Below are 22,092 nucleotides of genomic sequence, written 5' to 3'. Positions count from 1 at the left end.
GAGGAACTCCACTGGTAACCCTCCAGCCTTTTGACAGTTCACCTTTCAGTAGGACCCGCTGTAGTCTCCCTGTTAATCAATTCCTAATCCACCTTTCAATTTTCATATTGATCCCCATCTTTTCCAATTTAACTAATAATTCTGCATGTGGCACAGTATCAAACGCTTTACTGAAATCTAGGTAAATTAGATCCACTGCGTTTCCTTTGTCTAAAAAAATCTGTTACTTTCTCAAAGAAGGAGATCAAGTTGGTTTGGCACGATCTACCTTTTGTAAAACTATGTTGTATTTTGCCCCAATTACCATTGACCTCAAAGTCCTTAACTACTTTCTCCTTCAACATTTTTTTCCAAGACCTTGCATACTACAGATATCAAACTAACAGGCCTGTAGTTACCCAGATCACTTTTTTTTCCTTTCTTAAAAATAGGAACTATGTTAGCAATTCTCCAATCCTACGGTACAACCCCTGAGTTTACAGATTCATTAAAAATTCTTGCTAATGGGCTTGCAATTTCGTGTGCCAATTCCTTTAATATTCTTGGATGAAGATTATCTGGGCCCCTCCATTTAGTCCCATTAAGATGTTTGAGTTTCGCTTCTACCTCAGATATGGTAATATCTACCTCCATATCCTCATTCCCATTTGTCATGCTACCATTATCCCTAAGATCCTCTTTAGCTTTATTAAAGACTGAGGCAAAATATTTGTTTAGATATTGGGCCATGCCTAGATTATCCTTGACCTCCACTCCATCCTCAGTGTTTAGCGGTCCCACTTCTTTTTCTTTGTTTCCTTCTTATTTATATGGCTCAATGGCTGCAGACTCTGGAATGTAGAAAATGGCAGACAGGATTACTGAGTATTGTCTGTACTGCTGTGAGGTAGGAGTGCTCCCAGATAGCACTGGGCACTTTGAATCAATTGGTGAGTGAAGGAGAGTCCTCATGGCTTCATATTAAGGGATTTTGCTGTTCTCATAATCCAGGAAAAGCTATTGAAGGAATCTGGCTGTAGCCAGCTATGTGGTGGAGCACTGTCCACACTGCAGCCTTTCCTGTTTTGTTTTGTTAGTGCTGTGCCTTAAAGCTTTTTATACCATGTCCCCTGTACAAACAACTGTTAGAACATACCTGTGGAATGGGGAGGAGTCCCCACTTTACACAAGGGAGAAATCAGAGCTTGTGTGTTAACTTCCTCTGTGGCTTTAGAGAAAGTTAATTGCCCAGGATTAGAGATCTTGAGTTCCTGGCTCTGACTTCTGTGCTCTCACTACACTGCTGCTCAGGTAGATCCAAATCACTGTTCTATATCTTCCTCTAGTGACTGCTCCCAGTGGAGTCCTGGATGTAACTGTGGTCTATATGGATCCAGCAGAGCACTGCTGTCAGGATTCCAGTGATGAAGACAGCCTAGCTGCGGAATGGCCTGGACAGGATGTACTAGCCAGGAAGCCTGAGCAGCCAGATGCTGAGAAACAGCGGCTTGCTGGTCACGGTCGAAAAGAACCCACACTAGAAGCCACTTCAGGCTATTCCTCTGTCCACAGTGCCAGTCCTACTTCCTCTGTAGATGGCAGCTTTGGAGCACCGATCAAAACTACCTCAGCACTGTCTCTGGGCAGTGCCGTGAACAAAGGGCCATACCTGCCTCACTACTTGAAATCACATTTACAATCTGTCCGGCCCAGGTCCACTGAGGGCAAGTGTGAGAGAAGGCAAGTCAAACGGAAAAATGTGGCTGAGCATAGTGAAGAAGAGAGGATGAACTTGGGCTTCTTGAGCCTCTGATTTCAGTGCTGTTTACTTTCATTTCAGAGGGCTCTGGGAAGCAGTATTTTGGTATAGTCTTGCAGGGAAGGTAGCAAGTAATTGTCAGTGTCAGACGGCCCATGCCAATCATGCTCTGCAAGCTCCATTTCATGCTTCTGTGGCTTAGTGCTGAGCTACCTTGTTTCTTGGTAGCTGCTTTTTAAAATGTTCCCTATAGTCTGATCCTATGCAAATGAAGAACCCCATCTGGTCTTGAGCACATGTCAGGAAAACCCAGAACCCTTGTGTGCTACCCAAAGCCATCTTGATTTTACCTGCAATGCATTGCCCAGTGGGTAGCCGATTCCTCCACAGAGGAAGAAGGGGAAAAAATAAAACTCTGCTGCTATGACCTGTTTTTCCCCATACACGGTCGTAATCCAGGAAAAACTCTCGAGGGAACCTGGCTGTAGCCAGCCATGAGGTGGAGCACTGTCAACGCTGCAGCCTCTCCTGTTTGTTTTATTAGTGCTGTCTGAAGACTCCCTTAACAGGTTATTTGTGCCTGAAGCTAAGGCAGGGTGTTAGTTCACTCCCAGCTGGTGCCCCTCTTACTTTCTCTGGACATTAACTACACTGCACTAGAGTATATTCTGGAGCCAAGCAAAGGGTGGTAGTGGTAAGTGGGGATACTTTACTCTAACAGACTGGAGCTTTTAAATGTCCCTTCTCTGGGGCAGGCTCTAGGCCTTATTCTCCTTCCATTAGTCCTACACTGCTGGAGCTCCAGTCAGCTCACTCTCACTTACAGAGCTGTCAGTCAGACCCTCCCTCTAGCTCCATGTGTTTCTTCAAGTGAAGAATATCCTATCTGTGCCTTACCACTTCACTGCCTTTTGCCTTTAGTTACAGCACCACTGGTACAATCTGCAAGAACTCAGTCCCAGTGTCACTTTTGTGTTCTGTCCATATTGCAGTTTGTCTTCCTTGCTATTCTTCCAAAATGGCCTGCAATAGAGCCTGATTCTACTTTCCTGTTTGAATTTATTTTGAACACTAGGACAGAGGAAGCAATGTAGCAATAGCAAATAACCCTTCTACATGAAGCCCTATCTTAGATACCTCTCCATGACATCCCAGTCAGCAAGGAAGAGCTGGTGTCTTTCCCACAATACTGGATAAAGGATTCCATGCCTTATACAGTCTGTGGAAGTTGTACAAGAAGAGCAAAAGCCCTAAGAAGCTGAGGGACTAGAGGCTACTTTACCCACTGACTTAGTTGTTACCAGAGGGGCTGACCCTCTAGAAGAGGTGGTGAGAACATACATGGTACAAGATTTCTGGCAGCTGTTTGTCATGCTTGGCATCTGATAACACTGGAACTATACTCCCTGTTTACCTTCCTTTGTTGAGAAATTATTGTGGCAGAGACACTGACCGTTCACATACAGTGTAGTGACTTTTGTATAAAACAATTTTTTTTATACTTGGCTGTGTTATTTTAAAAAACAGGGGTAGTGCTTGTGTCTGGTAAAGAAGCTGATTGTAAAGGGGTTGTGATGGGAGAAAATTGTCACATGCCTTGAGGCACAGAAAGGTGAAGTGACTTACTTAAGGTGTTACAAAGTCACTGGCAGAAGCCTCAATGCAAGTCTGTCACCTGTTACTAGATAGCTGTTGGTTATAGCTGATCCATGGTCTCTGCAACTGAGACCATTACAGAACAGATATTAGCAGCTGCAAACAGTGGCTTATTTTCTACAGCTACCAGTTTGAGCATTGACGGATTGAAAAGCACCGGTTTATCAAGCAAGCTGCTACTGTCACTTTCACAAGCTGGATTTGAGAATACTGCATCTCCAGGAAGCACATTACTTACAAAGCCTGGCTTCTTCCAGATCTTGAGCTGCTCTCCTAGAACTAGCCTGACTGACAGGTGGATCATAAAGCTGGAACGTAGAGAAGCAGGGTTTCTAAGACACTTTCCCTCATCTGGCAAGGTGCAGTGGAACTGGTTTAATTTCTAGTCTGCAACTGTAAATAACCTCACCCTCCTTGTGTAACAGCTAGTCATCTATAAGCCTATGAATATCTGCTACAATTCCTGACTCTTATACTTTCTCTATCCCTCCATAGTAACCTACTAAAAAAAAAAAAGCTACAATGTTAGAAATTATCTGGAAAAGGTTGACAAAGCTGGTGCTTACACTGACTCAGCATGTAGAAACCTAGCTTTACACCTTCCCCAGGAGCCCACCTCCTCCATAGTGGTTAAGTGCTTAAATACTTTTGGGGATCTGGGCCAAAAATCAGTAGCCAGGCATTCTATTAAGGCTCTTCCAACCACCTAGACAAATGGAAAACAAGTAGATTTTAGCATGCACCTCTATCCCTGCAGAACATCAAAGCCTAAGCCCATTGCATTAGCAATTCTGATCACAATGGGAAGGAGTGAATCAACTCTGAAGTCAGAAGTGGGGACTCTGACAGGCACTGAGATGGCCTTTTAGGGGCATTTGTGGTGTCCAGCTGCACCCAGCCTTGCAGCAGTTACACCTACAAGCAGAAAGGCTACAACTTAGTAAAAAACCAAACAGCTTAAGGGATGGTGGGAGAAAAAATCATGGAGCAGGTCCTCAAGGAATCAATTCTGAAGCACTTAGAGGAGAGGAAAGTGATCAGGAACAGTCAGCATGGATTCACCAAGGGCAAGTCATGCCTGACTAATCTAATTGCCTTCTATGACGAGATAACTGGCTCTGTGGATGAGGGGAAAGTGGTGGATGTGTTGTTCCTTGACTTTAGCAAAGCTTTTGACACGGTCTCCCACAGTATTCTTGCCAGCAAGTTAAAGAAGTAGGGGCTGGATGAATGGACTATAAGGTGGATAGAAAGTTGGCTAGATTGTCGAGCTCAACAGGTAGTGATCAATGGCTCCATGTCTAGTTGGCAGCCGGTATCAAGTGGAGTGCCCTAAGGGTTAGTCCTGGAGACAGTTTTGTTCAATATCTTCATAAGTGATCTGGAGGATGGTATGGATTGCACCCTCAGCAAGTTTGCAGATGACACTAAATTGGGGGGAGAGGTAGATACGCTGGAAGGTAGGGATAGGATACAGAGGGCCCTAAACAAATTAGAGGATTGGGCCAAAAGAAATCTGATGAGGTTCAACAAGGACAAGTGCAGAGTTCTGCACTTAGGACGGAAGAATCCCATGCACTGCTACAGACTAGGGACCGAATGGCTCAGCAGCAGTTTTGCAGAGAAGGACCTAGGGGTGACAGTGGATGAGAAGCTGGATATGAGTCAACAGTGTGCCCTTGTTGCCAAGAAGGCCAGTGGCATTTTGGGATGTATACGTAGGGGCACTGCTAGCAGATCAAGGGACGTGATCGTTCCCCCCTATTCGACATTGGTGAGGCCTCATCTGGAGTACTGTGTCCAGTTTTGGGCTCCACACTACAACAAGGATGTGGAAAAATTGGAAAGAGTCCAGTGGAGGGCAACAAAAATAATGAGGGGACTGGATCACATGACTTATGAGGAGAGGCTGAGGGAACGGGGATTATTTAGTCTGCGGAAGAGAAGAATGAGGGGGGATTTGATAGCTGCTTTCAACTACTTGAAAGGGGGTTCCAAAGAGGATGGATCTAGACTGTTCTCAGTGGTACCAGATGACAGAACAAGGAGTAATGGTCTCAAGTTGCAGTGGGGGAGGTTTAGGTTGGATATTAGGAAAAACTTTTTCACTAAGAGGGTGGTAACACTGGAATGTGTTACCTAGGGAGGTGGTGGAATCTCTTTCCTTAGATATTTTTAAGGTCAGGCTTGACAAAGCCCTGGCTGGGATGATTTAGTTGGGGATTGGTCCTGCTTTGAGCAGGGGGTTGGACTAGATGACCTCCTGAGGTCCCTTCCAACCCTAAGATTCTATGTGACCCTCATGCACTTCTACACAGGTAGATTTCTTGTGACCCTGTTAAATACCTTTGGCTCCTTCCTCTATAGGGAATGAGGAAAGGCTTTTGACCCCAGCTCTCTTATGTAGGCAGTAGTACTATGCTATATGTATTGGTCCTACTTAAGTCTGCTTTTGAAATTGCCCTGGCCTATGCACATAGGGCTAAAAGCTGAATCCGTTAGTAGTAAGTTCACATAAGGAATTCTTAGCAGGGAAAATGCAGACTAGAACTATACCAAATAACTGTGCAGCTTATGGCTCAAAGGAGCATTATGTCAATGACTCTCACATGAAAATGGCATGTATCTGATCTCATGGGGAGCCAGCCTGCATTGTTTCTGAGCAAGGGTAAATATCAAACTGCATGAAAAACCTAGCTTCCTTATCTCAAAGGGGTGCAGATGAGCCCCAGCAAGGCTAACTGACTTGCTCATGGTCTCAGAGCTCGTCAGGCAAATCCAAAAACTTTTCAGGTCTCTGCTCTTACTTGCCCATATTTCCTCCTGTATGGCTCCTGAGCATCTGCCCCCCGTAACAATGTTACAAATTAAATCTCTTGTAGAAAAATAAGGTAGCAAAGGCCAGTCACAGTAGGCTTCCCTACTGGGTCACAGCTGGTGCCTGGCTCCATCTTCCACAAGGCAGTGTCAATCCAGCCTTGGAGGAATGTTGGCTTGAGCAGAGGTTGAAAAATGAGGAGGGTTTTATTAACAGGCCCCCTCTGTGCTGCAGGCATCCAGGCCATTGCTGCAGGAATCTTTACTCAGCTTATTGAACAGAGGGGAAAATGTCATGACTCACACACTTGGTGCTTTGTACATAACCAGCTACTACAATTCCCTTCCAATTACTTTTCAGGGAAGACAACCTACTCTTGTGGTTTGAGCATGAGGACACATGAGTTCTATTTCCAGCTCTGTCCCTGCCTGTGAGCTTAGCCAAGTTACTTCACCTGTGTGTCTCCACTTCCTCAGCTGGAAGCATGCCCTCATTGGTAAAGTGCTTTCAGGTCTGATGAAAAGGCAAGGTCGATGCCACGTAGGATTTAAATAAAGAGCCTACGCTCCCTGGATCAACACAGAAAACAGAGCCTTGGGATCCATCCACAAAGCGTTTATTACAAAACAAGCAGTGTTTAGTAGGCAGGATACAAACATTTAAAATCCCTGATTTCTTTTCTGTTCACCAGGCTCAGTCTGTCCCCCTATGGCAACACTCCCAGTTGCTAGGTAGTTCCAAACAGTGGTTGGGGCAGCCATCTGCCAAGCAGGAGTTTAGTCTTCATGTTAGCTGGAGCTCATTAAGCTACAGCACTGGCTCAGAAGTCAGCTTTCTAAAAATCACTGTAAAAGCCCTAAAAACAATCCCTCAAGGAATTCTAGAACAGGTGTACAATGAAGGACAGCAGGAGCCGGCTGCCCCAGAGCAGGGCCCTTCCAATAGGTTAAACCTCTCACAGTTTTAGTCAGTTTCTTGAGATCTGAAAAGCCACAAAGAAAAACATAAATCGGGATGGAGCATGACCAGCCCCTTCTACTCTGTTACTCAGTGCCAGTGCTGTTGGCAGTGCCACCTGGAGCCAATTTACTTGGGTCTGACTCTAAGCTGAGACAAGGGCCAAGTCTCCATGTGAATTCATTAGATTGTGCTAGGGCTGAATTTGGATCAATACCTTGGGGGCTACCAACAAATTTTACAGCTTCCAGGATGGGAAGAGAGATTTTAGCCAGCACAGATTCAGGTGGACTTGACCAGCCGTGTGCTGCCTGCTCTAGCAAGACCACATCCTCTGCCCACCTTAGATCCCAAGGTGATGGACGCCACAGAGAGACCAAAGGGCAAAAGTAGGGCTGGTCCTACTGATGTGGGCGTAGACTAGCCATGGGAGCCTCTGAAGGTGGCAAGTTGCCAGAACTCAGCAAAACTAGAGCGACACCTATGCCTCCAGGGAGGGGACGGCGTGAGTGTCCACTGCTCAGTCAGTGTCCCTGAGAAAGCGAAGCGCCTGCTTCGATGGATGAACGTGGCGTGAGGCTGGGCAGCTCTCTACCTAAAGGCTGGGCACATCTTCATTCCTCCTGCCTCCTACCCAGAAAGGGCTCTGACAACAGTCTGTCTGTGAGCCGCAGGGACAAAGAGAGAGGCAAAGCCAATCTGGCCAGGTTAGGCACATTTAGCATCAAAGAACAGTGCCACAAATTCTGATCTTGCTCCAGCCTTTGGGAACAGCCAGCCAACTAGCTCCCCTTGTACTGAGCAGTGACCTTCAGGACATCTTAACCCTTTCAGAACTGCTGAGTTCCCCAGTGATGATAAATGGGAACAGTGTTAGGGGGAGAGACCTGAGGCTAGCATGTAAGGCTCCCCAGCCGGGAGGAAGCAGGGTGGGACATCACTCTTCCTGATAGGAAGTCCTATTCCCTGCTGCCAGAAACTTTCCTTGAACCCACATGCATGTTCTCCACGAGACCCCACACCCACTCTCAACACAACTGGAGATGGGGAGGATACTGATCACAAAGAGGTCGGAGGGAGGGGCAGGGTGCTTGAGTGGGGAAGGAGGGCTGAGGAATGGCAAATGAGCACCCTCGGTGCTCTAAGAGTTAACACAGGCCCCACTGGAGTGGTCAGAGTCCCTTAAGCCCTCCTTCTAGAGCTTCACGCCCAGTGCAGAGAGAAGCCTCCTCCCTGCTGACCATGTTAGACTCACAGGTGGAGGGGAGATCTGATAACAAGGCTGTGGTCACCACTGCCAGCTGAAGTAACCTGGGGCTGGGGGGAGGGGTGTGTGTGTGTGTGACTGTGCTTCCCCCAACCTGCTACCCCCATAGAAAGCGCCTTACCTAAGGCACCACCTTGAGATTCACCGAGTCATAAGCCGAAGTTCTCCTCATCTCCAGCGGCTTCCCCAAGAACTTTCGCAGTGCCTTGTAGTCTGGCTCCTCTTCAAAGGCCAAGGCCATTGCTTGCTGCAGGTAGCTGTGCAGGGCATCTGCAAAGTGGTACAGACACTCACAGAAATGGCTATGGTTCTCCAGAGCAGCAGCCCCAGCATTCACTCCCTGCGTAGCTAAGCCAGATGCTAAACAACACTTCCGCAGGGGCTTTTCCCAACAGACCCCTCCTCTGCACTGATGGGGGAACTCGGGCCCAGAGAGGGAAGCACTTTGCCTAAGGTCACCCAATGAGTCAGCAGCAGAACTGGGACTAGAACCAAGGTCTCCCTGTTCCCACTCACTTGCTTTAATCCCTGGCCAGCATCCCACTGTAGCAAGGCTCAGAATCACCACCTCATGCTGCATGGATGCTGACGCAGGGCGTACAGATCACCCTCATTCCAGCTGGATGCAAAGCAAGGAGAAAAACTGGATCCATGGGGGAACCTGAGAGTGGGCTATGTCACCCTGCACAGATATCAGAAATCTTTCTGAAGCTCCCACAGCCTCCCTGGGCAGGATCTACAAGGGCATCTCTCGCAGTCAAGGCTACTAGTTCATGAGCAGACTGGCACTGCAGCAAAGGGTTTAGAATGACTATGGTCAGACACAGCTCGTCAGCTGAGACTACATGGGGGAGACAGCCCAGTTTCTAGCTTTAGTGAACTACCAGCCCTCACACACAGTGACCCACTAGGTCCCACAGCCACACTCAGTATAAGTCCATACCTGGAGCTGGTTTTCGGCCGAAGCACAGTCGCAGAAGCCCGACCACGTCTGTTTTGTACCTACAGCATTTAGCACACACTCAATGCCAGTAAACAAGAAAGAAGGGACCGAGCGCTTGAACAAACTGCCCCCAGCGATGGGGACAGGTGAAAGCCATGCATGATGACCAGCTCAACTCAAACCCTCCAGCCCGTTTCGCCCTCACAGTGATTTCAGGGTGGATTCTGCTCCCACTGCGGTCAAGAGGAGTTTGGCCAGCTACTTCCATGGGAGGCAGGACTTCCAGTTACAGATTTCAGACACCCCAAGATCTGTACCAGGACTATTGAGTCCCCCATTAGTTCTGAACCCCCTTCCCTCACTGCTTTCCTCCCGCAGGCCCCCAGAATGGTAGGCAGGGTCCCCAACCCCAGGGCTCACCTCTCTTTCTGCTCCATGACCTTGTGCACATCAGCCAGCTCGTCAGTCCAGGGCAGGAAGCCACACAACCACTTCACCATGCAGTAGCCCAGAGACTGCAGGTCACTCCGGCGAGATGGTCCTGATGGGAAAGTGAGAGAAACCCAGCAGCTCAGGAAACACAGTGAGAAAAGCAGAGTTTGGGAGTAATACCCAAAAAGGCCTGGTTCAAGGGGGTCCCTCCCCGCAAGGGGACAGCATAGAACTGAGCTCTGGAAAGCACACGGCTGAACAGCAGGAAACATTTCCTAGTGGAGTGGCCTAGTGATTAGAGTCAGAATTCCTGGGTTTTCATCCCAGCTCAGCCACCAATTCACTGCAACTTTGGGAGCGCCTCTTCACCTCTTTGTGCCTCAGCTCTTCTTCAAGTGATGGTCCCTATTGTATTCACTGAGGGTTACACATGTGCGGCACGCGCCCAGAGTCGCAGAATCTGAAGTAGCATCCGTTGGTCCACACATGCGCCCTGACTCACCTCAGGCTTCTATCCTAGGTGATAAAGGGTGGGGCAGACCAGCCAACCAAGTCTCCAGTTTCTTCTCACCGCTGTGTGGTCCAGGTCAGAACCCCCAATGTCCTCATCTCTGACGAGCAGGTTGAGATGCACAAGCATCTCATGGAGATAGCCATGAGACTACAACTGGACACAGGCTGGGGAACCCCCTCCACCCCCCCCCCCTGTATATTGGCCTGAATCAGCGAGAAATGCACTCTGCCAAGCTTTACAGAAACCCATTAAACCAGCACCCACTGTCCTGGATTTCCACTCCCCTCCATGGCTGGGTTACCACGACCTCGCATGGAATGGAAACATTCTCCCACCATGTCACGCTCCTGCCTGAGTCACTTGGCGACTGTGGAAGTAGCAGAGCAGCTGCATGGGAGGAGGGAGCAGCTGGCTGACCAGAGAGGAAGCCGTTACCAAAAGCTAATGGAAGAACAGTGAGGGGGAAGGATACAGGCAGAGGGCGCCCCAGGCAAGCAGGGATGGCAGGGGAGGAGAGCTGTCACAGTCTCGCCAACCCATCAGGGACTGCGGTCTCACCGGCTCCCCTGTGCCCATCCAGGCTGATGAACTCAATGGTGCCCTCATGAGGAGTCCTTCTGCCTTCGCGCTGAGCCACATGCTTTCCTCCCGGGCAGTATCGGAATGCAGAGCAGTAACCCGCCAGGGTGACCTAGGAGAGAGAGAGAGACTGTGAAATGTCTTCCTGGGCGACCACGCAAGGGGAAGGAGGAGAGTGCTGCTGCTCTGGGAGAACCCGGGAGCCCCTCACCTCCCAACGTCCCCTCTCCAGTTTAAGAGATCCCACCCCTTCACCTCCCAACGTCCCCTCTCCAGTTTAAGAGATCCCACCCCTTCTCCCTGCACCACCCCTTAAGATGCAGAGACTGAAGGGAGCCCAAATTCTTTCCCTGGGGGGTGAACACGTCGGGTACAGTGACCCTTGCAATGCTGCACACAGCGCCTGCTATGGGGCTGCACTGACACAGGGTGCAGCCAGGAATCAACCCTCCCCTCCGTACGAGAATGCTCTGGCTAGGGCATTGCCCCACTTCTCCTGCTACCTCCCTCTGCTCCTGCTGTTCTCACTTCCTACCTCTGCAAGGTCGTCTGGGTTCACATAGATGTTCTCTGCTGTGATGTCCCCGTGCACATACTCGTTTCCATGGATGTACTCCAGGGAGTCTAGCTAGGGGCAGAACAGGAGACGTCACACTCACGCACAGCCCTTCAGCATCCCCAGTGAGCTCTGAGCTAGAGCATCTTCCCCAGGCTCGTGGCAGCTGGGAGACTAAGGAGCAGGCTAACTGCACAGCCTCTTCCACTCTCTGCTTTTCACATGTTGGGAGGTACCTGAGAAATTCAGGGGGGGTCCCAATCACTCTGTCTCCCAATTTCCTTGGGGTAGAACATTAATAGACCCATAAGTTCATCACAAACCGCCCCAACCAGCCCCATGCTCAAGCACAATGTTATACTATTCAGAGACTGGAGCCCAGCTCAGTCTGCTGTACCTGATCTTTAAAGGTGCTTAGCAAAAGTTGCTCTCGCCCATTGACTTCAGTGGGATCTGTGGGTGCTCAGTGCTTCAGGAAGTTACTCTAGTAAGTTTGAGCCATTTCACTGGGCTCTTTTGTGCATGTGTTTAGAAAGTAAGTTGTGAAGTTTCCTTAAAATTTCCCTGGAGGCAATGCACAAGCAGCAGCTGCACAGGAATCACCCATGACGCACTGGTCCCAGCCTTGGCCTGCACTGGAACTAACATCCTTGCAAAGGCCAGAGAGAATCCAGCTCTGAACGACCCCCAAAAGGATCGGCCTGCCACATACCACCCTGATGGCGATCTGGAAAACTGGTTTTTCTGTCAGAAGGTTCGTGCCATCGTTCAGGATTGACTGAAGGGTTCGTCCTAACTCAGGGAACACCAGAAACCTGTGAGAGAGGAGATAAGAGCACGTTGAACTTGGTCAGCACCTGTCATGGGAGGGTCTCAAAGCTTATTTGGGTAGCTCAGCTACCAATCTTGACCTGAACTGTTTTCCCTTACTCTCTAGTTTAACAAAGACACAGCTTCCCTCGTATTTGACAACAGAACCTGTTTGTGGAGAGGAGAGGGAGAGACACTGGCAGGTCAGCATTCCCTCTGAAGTATTATCGACTCATTACCACATTCTCTTCCACACAGAGCTCACAGGCCAAGACAGGCAAGGGGGAAGGGACAGCAGGAAGGAGGATTCCTGGGAGGAGGAGGTGAAAGAGAGAGAAGTCACTATGTGCACAGGGAGCGGGAGAGTGTTCCAAGCCTTAGCAGCAGCATGAAAGAAGATGCAAAGGCAAGAGTGGAAGAAGGGGAGGCTAGGAGAGCGAATGGCAGGAAGCAGACAGCAGTGGGGTAATCTGAGTAGCACTATGATGCAGGAAGCCAATGAAGGTCAGCACAGCGAGAGGGGAAAAGGATTTTACCTGCTACAGTTTGGAGAGACTAACTGGGAGGAGAGACAAGGAGGCCCAGGAAGCCGGGGTTACAGTAATCAGATGAGAGAGGGCCAATGCACAGACAGTGGGTCAGTAGCTGGTGGGGTGAGGGTTGGGGGACAGAAAAGGGTGGTATTGTGAGAGAGAAGAGAGGCTGCAGCAAGAGCCTGGCAGTGGGGATCGAGGAGATAAAGAGGATAGTGGAGTCCTGGGAAGGAGGAAACTCCCCAGCTGTCCCCATCTGGAAGCTTGCAGTCCTGCCTTACCTGTAGTTACTCTCATGGAGACCAAAGCCAACACAATTTGGGATCCCCAGCAAAGGCACCGAGTGCATCCTCTTCCACTTATCCACTAGGAGGGAGACAACAGGACAGATGGGCACGGCTTTGCCATGCTGCTGGCTAAGGAACTCTGCAAACAGTGAGGGCACCCCCCCCCCCAGCGCTTTTCCTTCCTCCCACAGATACAGACCCTCTGCACTGGGCAATTGAGAGTTCAAGGCTCATCCTGTCACCTGAGCTGCCCCCATAAAAGTCAGAGTAGCAGGCAATCAGACGTAATACTAAAAGCTCAGTGGCAGGCAGCAGGAGTTACAGGAAGGGTAGGATGAGGGGATCGGGGTGTGGGGATGCCAAATCCAGGCCAGGAAAGGGGGAGAGGTGTGGGATGCTACAGCCCTAGGTATTCTGAGAAGGGGAATGGCATGGACACCTATGTCCCACATATAAGGGAGGTGGGAATCACAAAGGCGCAGGTTTGACCTGGATCCCTACTCCTCAGATGTCATGCCCTGACTGGAGTACCCCAGGCTCAGCTAGCTGGACAGAGAGCAGCTCTGCACAGCCAGGGTTGATGGAACAGCTACGGGATGGGCTCCAGTCAACCCCAGAGGGGTCAGGGTGCACAGTTAAACAGCTGTCAGTGAGACAGAGACAACTCTACAGCAGGGGAACTCCTCTGAGCGCAGCAAGGAAAAACACCGAGCTGGGAATGGGAAGGTGCTGCCCAACAGACACCCTGAGGTTTCCCGCTCCTGGGAGAGTCATTTCTAAACACACTGGTTAGCACTCAGCACTCTTTGAGGCACAGGTCAGACAATGATTTGAGTCACCTGAGTCTTGCCTTTGGAGTGTCTCCTAGCAGATGCACAGGGAACCCAACCATCCAGGAATGGCACTTACCTGTGATTTTCTTTGCCGCTCGCTGCAGGAAGATCTGCTCGTTGTAGAGCCTGCCATCTTTGGTGTCCTGAGGGTTGGGAGGAGAGAGAGACGAAGCTGCACTGTTTTACCTTCAGCGATGTGCTGCGTCAGTATCACCACCACGTCCATTTACTAGGGAGAGTGTGGGTGTAAGAATCCTGCCCTAGCCCTTCTCACCTATGGATCTCACAGTACTGCACTGAGGGGGCTAAGGAGAGGGGGAGTCACCCAGGAGGTAAGTGGCAGAGCTAAGAACAGAACATGGTCTCCTGCCTCTCAGTCCAGTGCCCCATCTACTGAACCACGCCACCTCCCACTATCTATACAGTACAGCTAACCCAAGCACGGGAAGGCCTCAGGACAGACAGCTCAAGTGCTACTGCTCAGTGCTCTCTGCAGGTAACTAAGTGCTCCAGAGAATGAAGACAGCCCCCTAAACTGGTCGGAACTGTGTGATCCTGCAGCTCTTTCTGGGGTTGGAGCCTTCCAGTGGAGGAGCTTACTGAAGTTTGGTTCTATGAGTTTCCTCAGGCCATTCAGGGCTGGTGGAAGGAGCCAGGTGACAGCCTTGAAGGTGAAACTCTAATTGTCCACAGCAGGGGCAAGGCCGTGTGAGATAACATGGGAATTCTAACAACAGGAGCTGCACTGAACCCTGAGAAAGGCCACCCCCCTGTAGTTCAACCTGCCAAGAAGTACCAGAAATATGGCAAGGAAGCTTGTTCTCATGCCACTTCCTGCCCCTGAGAAGCTGCAGACAAATGTCTGGGTGCTGTACTGAGCCACAAACCCTCTGGGGTTCCCAGAACACCTTCTTGCACGTGGACGGATACATGCTGGTATGTATTTGGTATTGCTCTTTTGCCACTGCAATTCCCTAATGGCCTGAATGTATTGTCCAGAAGCTGCAGGATGCCACATGCTAGCTTAGGAGAGACATCACAGAGTGGGAGAGGTGACAATTTCAGATCCACTGGCCCAGTTTGATATCATTAGCCCCACCCACACGTGGTGAGTAGTGCTGTTAATCGGCAGCTGGTGCAGATTAACAAACTGCAGAATTCTTTCAGTACCTCCCCACCAAGAGTATTTTGGCTGGTGGAATGTGTATTGAACCTGTCCTGCTTTCTGAATCCTCAACACCCACAACTAAGACCTTGTGTCCATGAACAAAAACAGTGTCCTACCATATCCCAGAATCCTTTGCCACTGCAAAGGGAGGAATTTGGGCTGTAGAAACAATGCAGTGTCAGGGCAGATGGGGTGGGTAGTGCTGGCATGGGACGGGACTGCTGAATGGGAGAGTTGGTACTGCTCTATAGTACTGTCAACACACAGAGATGAAGGTTTCCTGGCAATCTGTTAGTTCTATCTACACATTCTTTGTGGTGTTAAACATTTCTCATTAACCCTTCATTGGAGAAGTCTCCCCAGTAATGTTTTCCTCTGCACCTTTTAACTCGTTCTTCCCTGGCACAGTTCCAGTGACACTATTCCAGTGACTAAGTGGGCACATTCTTCCTAAAACCCCTCTTTCCTAGGATTCATCCCTGGGTTTTGCTAATAACAATTTCTAAATCCCATTAACCAGAAAAGCCAAGGCAGACACAGGACAGTGACCTGGATACCACTCTGGCTCATGCATTGTCAAGCACAGTCAACGAAATTCCAATTGCAGACTATTTATGATTGGGAATGATGCCAGTTCTGGAAAGCCCAGCTGAACTGGCAGATGCCGGGGAGCTGTCACAGGGTAACTAAGTTAGATCAATCAGCATTTGACTTTATAAACTCATTCTGGCATCAGAGAGGTAACAGATACAGAAGAGCTCAGTGTTAGATCTACAGTCACTTTTCAGACTACAGAGTGTTCAGTACTTCTGGGGACAAAAAACAACACAAAACACACGCACACCAAGAGTTTTAAATAACACTTTCTAGAGTTTTGTTGTTGTTAACCTTTACAAAACAGGCTTAAAGAAGATTCTATGACATATACTAAATTTATAAACAAAGGGGACAAACTCTACCCTCATTTACAACCAGGAAATCGACAGGACAGCAGAGGTGTAACAGAGGGTAGAATTTAGCTTTGTAATATAAAGGGCAGCCACTTTGGGGTGGCTTTTTAAAATCTTTAGATCTGTTTTCCTTACAGCTTTGCTCACTACTATTTATTAAGGGCCTCCTGATCCAGCTTCCATTGAAGTCTAAGTAAGACTCCCCAGGGAGTTGTACGGGGTCTTTAACCTATGCAGTTTATTTCCTCATTTCTCTGACTAACTTCACCTGCAACAACAAAGACAATTATGCTAGTTAACACTGTGAAATCTTATGGAGAATAAGACTAGAGGGAACCATTATGATCTGAGCTTCTGCATTCTACCACTCCTTTCACCATGGTACCAGCAGTGCTGGTAGGTCAGACCAAAGGGCCCCATACATGGAACAGACCAGAACTTACAAGTTTGAGAGAGTATCTTTGCCTTTGAGGGCAGGCTCCAGATGCTGACTGTGCTGTGGAAGGATGGAACAAATGAGGTTACAGGTGCACAGGACAGAAGTACTTGCAGTGCTAGCTGCTCAGAAACTAGTGCAAGAGTGGCTTGAGTCTCAGTTATCCTCTGCCTCCCTCACCTTGGGACTGTGAAAATACCATCTGTGGAGGCCTCTTTGCAAGTGGCTGCATGACAATACCCACCTTGCTTCAGAGTTATAAGACCTTTGTCTCAACTCTCTCCAGACACTGCTAAAGCAACAAACACTGGAGCACCTAGGCATGGCTGTAGTATCAAGGGACTCTGCTCTTTAAACCTGGTATGTAAATAAAATGATTCATCAATACCAGGAGAAAGATGTGCCACAGTCTTCTGACAAAACACAAATATAGAAAACTGTGTAAGATCCCAAGCTAATGAGAGAGCTGCCAAAGGTGCATGTTATCCTCTCCTAGGGACAGGAAATGGATCAATGGCTTTCAACCCTTTAATGCTGTCCCTTTCCACATAAGAAGAGAATGGGACATCTATGGCCTCCTCCAAGGCTCAGAACCTGTTCTTTCCACTTGTGTGCGAGGTGGGTGGAACAGGGATGCTCTAAAATGGAGGGAAGAATTAATAGACTAACCCTCAGCTTTTAAATACTACCACTACCCAGACATATGCTGGGTAGAATGTTGGATGCATTTCCAGCATCCTTTGCACGGGGCATCTCTTTGGAAGACCTGCTACAGACAGAGCAAAGGATTCTGGGGGTATGGGCCTACGAGGGTACTTCAGGTGCTTGCTGCACTGTACATGGCAATCAGGGAGTCTGCTGAACTGATAGAGTCTGAGGAGGCAGGATCAGGATGGGGAAGGGCAGCTAAATCCCTTATTTACCTAAGATACAAATTCACCGGTGACCAGCTCTGTCTTCAAACTGGGAAGTGTCTGCAAGAGGCTTCAATTATGATCTCTTTCAAGAAGCAGTTCCCCCTCTCTTCACATCCCCTGAGGGATCCTCCCCAGCAGACTGAACTTTCAGCATGCCACAAGAAGAGAGGAAGGGAGGGCTACTCTTCCTCTACTCCCCACCCTATATACTCATCATCCTCCCTCAGACGGCATCCCAGCATGAGATTGCACAGCACCTTCATACATCAGCCCACACTCGCTCTGGTTCAAAAGCTTCCCCAGTTTCCACTGCTTGCTGTTCTGGTCGGTCAGGATCTTGCCCTCTGGGAGAGGTGCCACGGAGGTGGACTTGAGCCGCCGGGGAGATCGGGGACTGACCTTTGCTTTGAAGAGGACACAAAAGCAGGGCTCTGATCAGATAACAGGGCACTACAGACAGAGTGAGTCCTGCTGCTCTCCAGCACACCGCAGCTCAGATTCCAACCAGAGACATTGTGATAATACCACCCCAGCCTGATAGAGCTCCCCATCTCTCGCTCCCAGACACTTCACCCTGCTCCTGCAGTGAGGCCCTGGGTTTCATGTATTCTCCTTCCAGCAGTGGACAATCAAACATCTCTTGTAACCCATCCACACCACCCTGTACTTCAGTCAGGAGGTAGGGAAGGGACATGATGGCAGGGTGAACAAGCCACCTCTGTAGTGCTCCAGTGCTACCTTAAGTGCCATGAAGTAGCTGTCTGCCCCACCCCCACATGAGCACAGCAGTGGTGAGGAACACCCCAGCTCTCACCCTTGGATGCCACCTTGGTGCTTGGGGAAGCAGCTGGTGGGCTCCAAGCCTCCTCTTCAGTCGAAGTGGAAGCTAGCATTTTCTCAGAAGACATCCACTCTACTGTCTCTCTTGCTGGAGTCGGGTCATCCTGCCTCAGGGCTGAACGATTAAAGAAACGAACCCTCACAATGCCATCCATGGTATTCCAATGATTGTCGATCATAACACTCCGCACTTACAGCGCCTTCCATTCATGGGGCTCAAAGCCCTTTTAGGTGAAACACCTCACACCCACACCACAAAACAGGTCGGTGCTGTTAGCCCCATTTTACAGATGGAGAAACTGAGGCACAGATGAAGTCACATAGTGAGCCTGTGGCAGAGCTGGTTCAGAACCCAGGAGTCCTGGGACTCTACTCCTCAGGTCAGATTGCATTCACTCCCTTCCACTGCACTGCCATCAAAGACAACAATTTTGCATACCCTAAGGCAAGCAATAAGAGGATCTATTCAGACAGACATTGTACTTGGTATGCCAATGCTCCACTACTTCTTGTAATCAGGAGGGTTTGGCTAATCCAGAATCTCTATCCAAAGAGGCTGCTGTTTAACCCAGTCTTACCTACCTTTCAGAGAGGACAAAGAGGCATCTGGAGTGAGTTGCATTGGCTCCTCATCTTCTTCTTTAGGCAGCTTATACCCACAGACAGGGCAGAAATGAAATGCTGTCTCTACCTTCTGGCCACACTGCGGGCAAAAGTTGATCATTCTGAAAAACAAACCAAGGCAAAGCAGGGTGGAGAGGGACAGGTGTCAGAGCTGAAGTGAGAAGTCAACTTTTCAAAGGTTTTTTTGGTGTTTTGGTGGCTGCGTCTCTGGAGAAAGAGGTTTACTAAGAGGAGACGTCCATTCACCCACCATCAGAGGCTCTCAGTATGCATATTATTGTAAGAGCAAACGTGTAATTAACTGAGCTGCAAAGATCAGGAAAATGAGGCGCACAGAGATTAAATGATTTAAAGACCACACAGTGAATCAGTGGCAGAGAGATGATGGGAACCCAGGAGTCCTCATTCCAGCCACTAGATAATGCTGCAAGTGGAGTCTCCAAACTAGCGCTGGGACAGCAGAACTGGGAAAGCATCTACCTTTATCAACATCACTATTATCAACCTCCAACAGCAAGTGAGACAGTTTCTGCACCACCTGGGGAAGGAGTCCCAATGCAGCTGTGTTTGCTAGGTCCTAGCATGCACTCTGCCTCTCTGCCCCTCACCTATCCATCTGGGCAATGCTTAAATGGTCACTAAAGCTCCCAAAGGTAGCAGGTAACTTGCTAACTGAATCTTTCTTTTCCTACTGCAGGGAAATCCTTTAGTGGGTGTGAACGCTGGGGAATAGGAGGGCACTGGGAACAGGCAGGACTCCCAGTATAGTATTTGTGGAGAAGTCACAGCAAGACCCTGGGTCCCATGATGAATTGCCAGGATTACAGCAGCACTGCTACAGAGCAGGGAGTAGCACCAGAGGATGGGGAAGAGGTTAGGTCCAGGCCAACACCCTCAAGAGACAATAGGGCTGCAAAACCAAGTCTTACACTGGGCCTTTCATCTGCCCGGCTGGGCCCATAGATAAACCCAAAGCAGTGTCATAAACACTGCAGGCCCCATTACCCAGCCAGCCCCCCTGGATTCCTGCCCAGCCCCAAAGCCCCCATCACCCAGAGGCACTCCTGCCCCAGAGACTCTGTCCAGCCCCACATTACCCCGAAGCCAGTGGTGAGCTGGAGCCAGTTCGCACCAGTTCGCGGGAACCGGTTGTTAAATTTAGAAGCCCTTTTAGAACCAACTGGCCAAACACCAGCCAAAAGTGGCTCCTTAGGTGCCGACTCCATGAGTGCTCCAGGGCTGGAGCACCCATGGGGAAAATTTGGTGGGTGCAGAGCTCCCCGCCCCGCGCCAGCCCCCAGCTCACCTCCGCTCCGCCTCCTCCACTGAACGCGCCGCCCCGCTCTGCTTCTCCGCCCCCCGTCTTCCTGTGAATCAGCTGTTTGCATGGGAAGCCGGGGGGCTGAGAGGCAAGCGGCGGCTTCGCACTCAGGCCCAGGGAGGCGAAGGTGAGCTGGGGGGCGCGAGGAGTTCTGCCCGCGCCAGAGCAGGTTACCCGGGGGGCATGCAGGGGAACCGCTCCCTGCCCCAGCTCACCTCCGCCACCCTGGGCCAGAGCGCAAAGCTGCCGCCTGCTTCTCAGCCCTCCCTGGCTTCCCACACGAACAGCTGATTCGCGGGAAGCTGGGGGGGAGGGGGCAGAAGCAGAGCGGGGTGGCGCGTTCAGGGAAGGAAGTGGAGGCGGAGCGGTGGCAAGCTGGGGCCGGGCGCAGGGAGCTGCCTGTGGGAGCTCTGCACCCACCAAATTTTCCCTGTGGGTGCTCCAGCCCTGGAGCACCCACAGTGTCGTCACCTAAGGTGCCACTTTTGATGTGATCAGTGGGGGCAGCGGCTGCTTCACTATCCCGCCCCTAGGAACCAGAGGGACCTGCCGGATGCTTCCTGGGAGCTGCCCCAGGTAAGCACCGCTGGGACTCCCCACCTCGCCCCCCGGCAGGTGCCTCTGGCTCTTAGGTGCAGGGTGGGCACCCACTACGGTGGCCCACAAGACCCTCCTGCCTGGCTCTGGGGGCAGTCAGGGGATAGGGGTGGATGGGGCATGAGTCCCGGAGGTGTGTGTGTGTGTGTCAAGGAATGCGGGTGGTTGGATGGGGCAGGATTCCCGGGGGGACGGGGTGGGCAACGACCCCCTCGTGGGGTGAGGGGGGAACCGGGTTGTTAAGATTTTGGCAGCTCATCACTGCCTGTAGCCCCCACCCGACATCTGTCTAGCTCTGCATCTCCTGTCACCCGCTGCCCGTCCCTATAACCAAACCGCCCTCTGGTGGCCCTGCCCAGCACTCCCACCACCCTGGGCTCCTACCTAGCTCTGTAGCCCCACACCCTGACCTACCAGGACCCTGGACAGCTCCCATCACCCTGGGGTGCCCCCTGTCCCACATCACCATCAGACACCTACCCATCCCACCCCAGCCCCAAGCACCTGCCCATTCCCCTTGGTGCCCCCATCCCGCCCCCAAGCACCTGCCCATTCCCCTTGGTGCCCCCATCCCGCCCCCAAGCACCTGCCCATTCCCCTTGGTGACCCCCAAGCACCTGCCAAGCCGCCCCATTCCCCAGGGTTCCCCCATCCCGCCATAGGCACCTGCCCGGCCCCGCGGCCTAGGAGCGGGTCTGGGGCCCTACCCGTGCGCTCCCCGCTTCCGGGCCGGGCAGCTCGCCTCTCCCCGGCGCCAGGGACTGGGCCGGCCCGGCCTGGGCACAGCGCGGTGGGCCGCTGCAGCTGGGCCGGGCCGGGCCGCGGGGATCGCTCGGCGCCCAGCGCCCGCCGGCCCGGTGCCCACCAGCAGCGGCAACCTCCTGCCGCCTCGGCCGCGTCTCCCCATGGCCGCCGCTGTCCCGCCCCGCCGCCTCCGCCTCCGCCGGCCCCTCTGACCTCAGTTTAATCTAAACTAATCCGGGCTCAGCTCCAGCGCGGGCGGGGCTTGCACGGGCAGCCTGGCTGCGGGGCCTCACGCCTTTGCCCTGCAAGCCGGAGCTTTGCGCCGGGACTTGCAAAGCCAAGAGCAAGATGCTGGCCCTCCTGTTCGTGGGGAAGGGGAACAAAGGGGGATCGTCACGTGTCCCGCGCGTACCCCCAAGGATCAGGCACTGGAGGGCAAGTGGCAAGCCCCTAGCTGCCCTGATTTGTAAGCAAGTCTCACGAGTTCGGAGGCCTGACCCACGGTTTGCAGTGCTTGGAGCTGGCAGTCCTGCAGCCGCGCTTGTTTCACACAGAGGAAACCCAGGGCGTGA

At 50.9% G+C, this 22,092-nt stretch overlaps 3 protein-coding genes across 11 annotated transcripts in view; 2 read left to right on the top strand and 1 right to left on the bottom strand.

The window, feature by feature from the left end:
• The window catches only part of CCNF (cyclin F), a 22,930-nt gene extending 16,214 nt beyond the window's left edge, over positions 1-6,716 (top strand). For 2 of the 4 annotated variants that reach the window (XM_048866100.2, XM_048866102.2), the window contains one exon: positions 1,326-3,239. In XM_048866100.2, the coding sequence (XP_048722057.1) occupies positions 1,326-1,792 (467 nt within the window). In that variant the 3' untranslated portion in view covers positions 1,793-3,239. Of the gene's footprint in view, positions 1-1,325; positions 3,240-3,517; positions 3,862-6,572 lie in introns of those variants that run through there. The other 2 variants (XM_048866103.2, XM_048866101.2) reach the window with 2 other exon arrangements.
• The window catches only part of VRK3 (VRK serine/threonine kinase 3), a 25,312-nt gene extending 3,240 nt beyond the window's left edge, over positions 1-22,072 (bottom strand). The window contains exons 1-14 of one of the 5 annotated variants that reach the window (XM_048866107.2): positions 21,933-22,072; positions 18,817-18,959; positions 18,209-18,349; positions 17,652-17,798; positions 16,485-16,537; positions 14,000-14,066; positions 13,085-13,169; positions 12,173-12,275; positions 11,440-11,532; positions 10,884-11,016; positions 9,800-9,920; positions 9,380-9,438; positions 8,558-8,706; positions 7,081-7,194 (exon numbers count right to left, since the gene is read on the bottom strand). In XM_048866107.2, coding sequence (XP_048722064.2) covers positions 8,558-8,706; positions 9,380-9,438; positions 9,800-9,920; positions 10,884-11,016; positions 11,440-11,532; positions 12,173-12,275; positions 13,085-13,169; positions 14,000-14,066; positions 16,485-16,537; positions 17,652-17,798; positions 18,209-18,349; positions 18,817-18,958 — 1,293 coding nt within the window. In that variant the 5' untranslated portion in view covers position 18,959; positions 21,933-22,072 and the 3' untranslated portion in view covers positions 7,081-7,194. Of the gene's footprint in view, positions 1-7,080; positions 7,195-8,557; positions 8,707-9,379; positions 9,439-9,799; positions 9,921-10,883; positions 11,017-11,439; positions 11,533-12,172; positions 12,276-13,084; positions 13,170-13,999; positions 14,067-16,484; positions 16,538-17,651; positions 17,799-18,208; positions 18,350-18,816; positions 18,960-21,483; positions 21,688-21,932 lie in introns of those variants that run through there. The other 4 variants (XM_075132887.1, XM_048866104.2, XM_048866105.2 and 1 more) reach the window with 4 other exon arrangements.
• The window catches only part of LOC125644272 (uncharacterized), a 45,510-nt gene continuing 45,159 nt past the window's right edge, over positions 21,742-22,092 (top strand). For both annotated transcript variants that reach the window (XM_075132889.1, XM_075132888.1), the window contains exon 1: positions 21,742-22,092. In XM_075132889.1, the coding sequence (XP_074988990.1) occupies positions 21,869-22,092 (224 nt within the window). In that variant the 5' untranslated portion in view covers positions 21,742-21,868.

Source organism: Caretta caretta, chromosome 10 (genome assembly GCF_965140235.1).
Source record: "Caretta caretta isolate rCarCar2 chromosome 10, rCarCar1.hap1, whole genome shotgun sequence".
Lineage (NCBI taxonomy): Eukaryota > Metazoa > Chordata > Testudines > Cheloniidae > Caretta > Caretta caretta.
The sequence above is the reverse complement of the archived record's forward strand: the minus strand, read 5'-3'. Positions and strand labels throughout refer to the sequence as shown.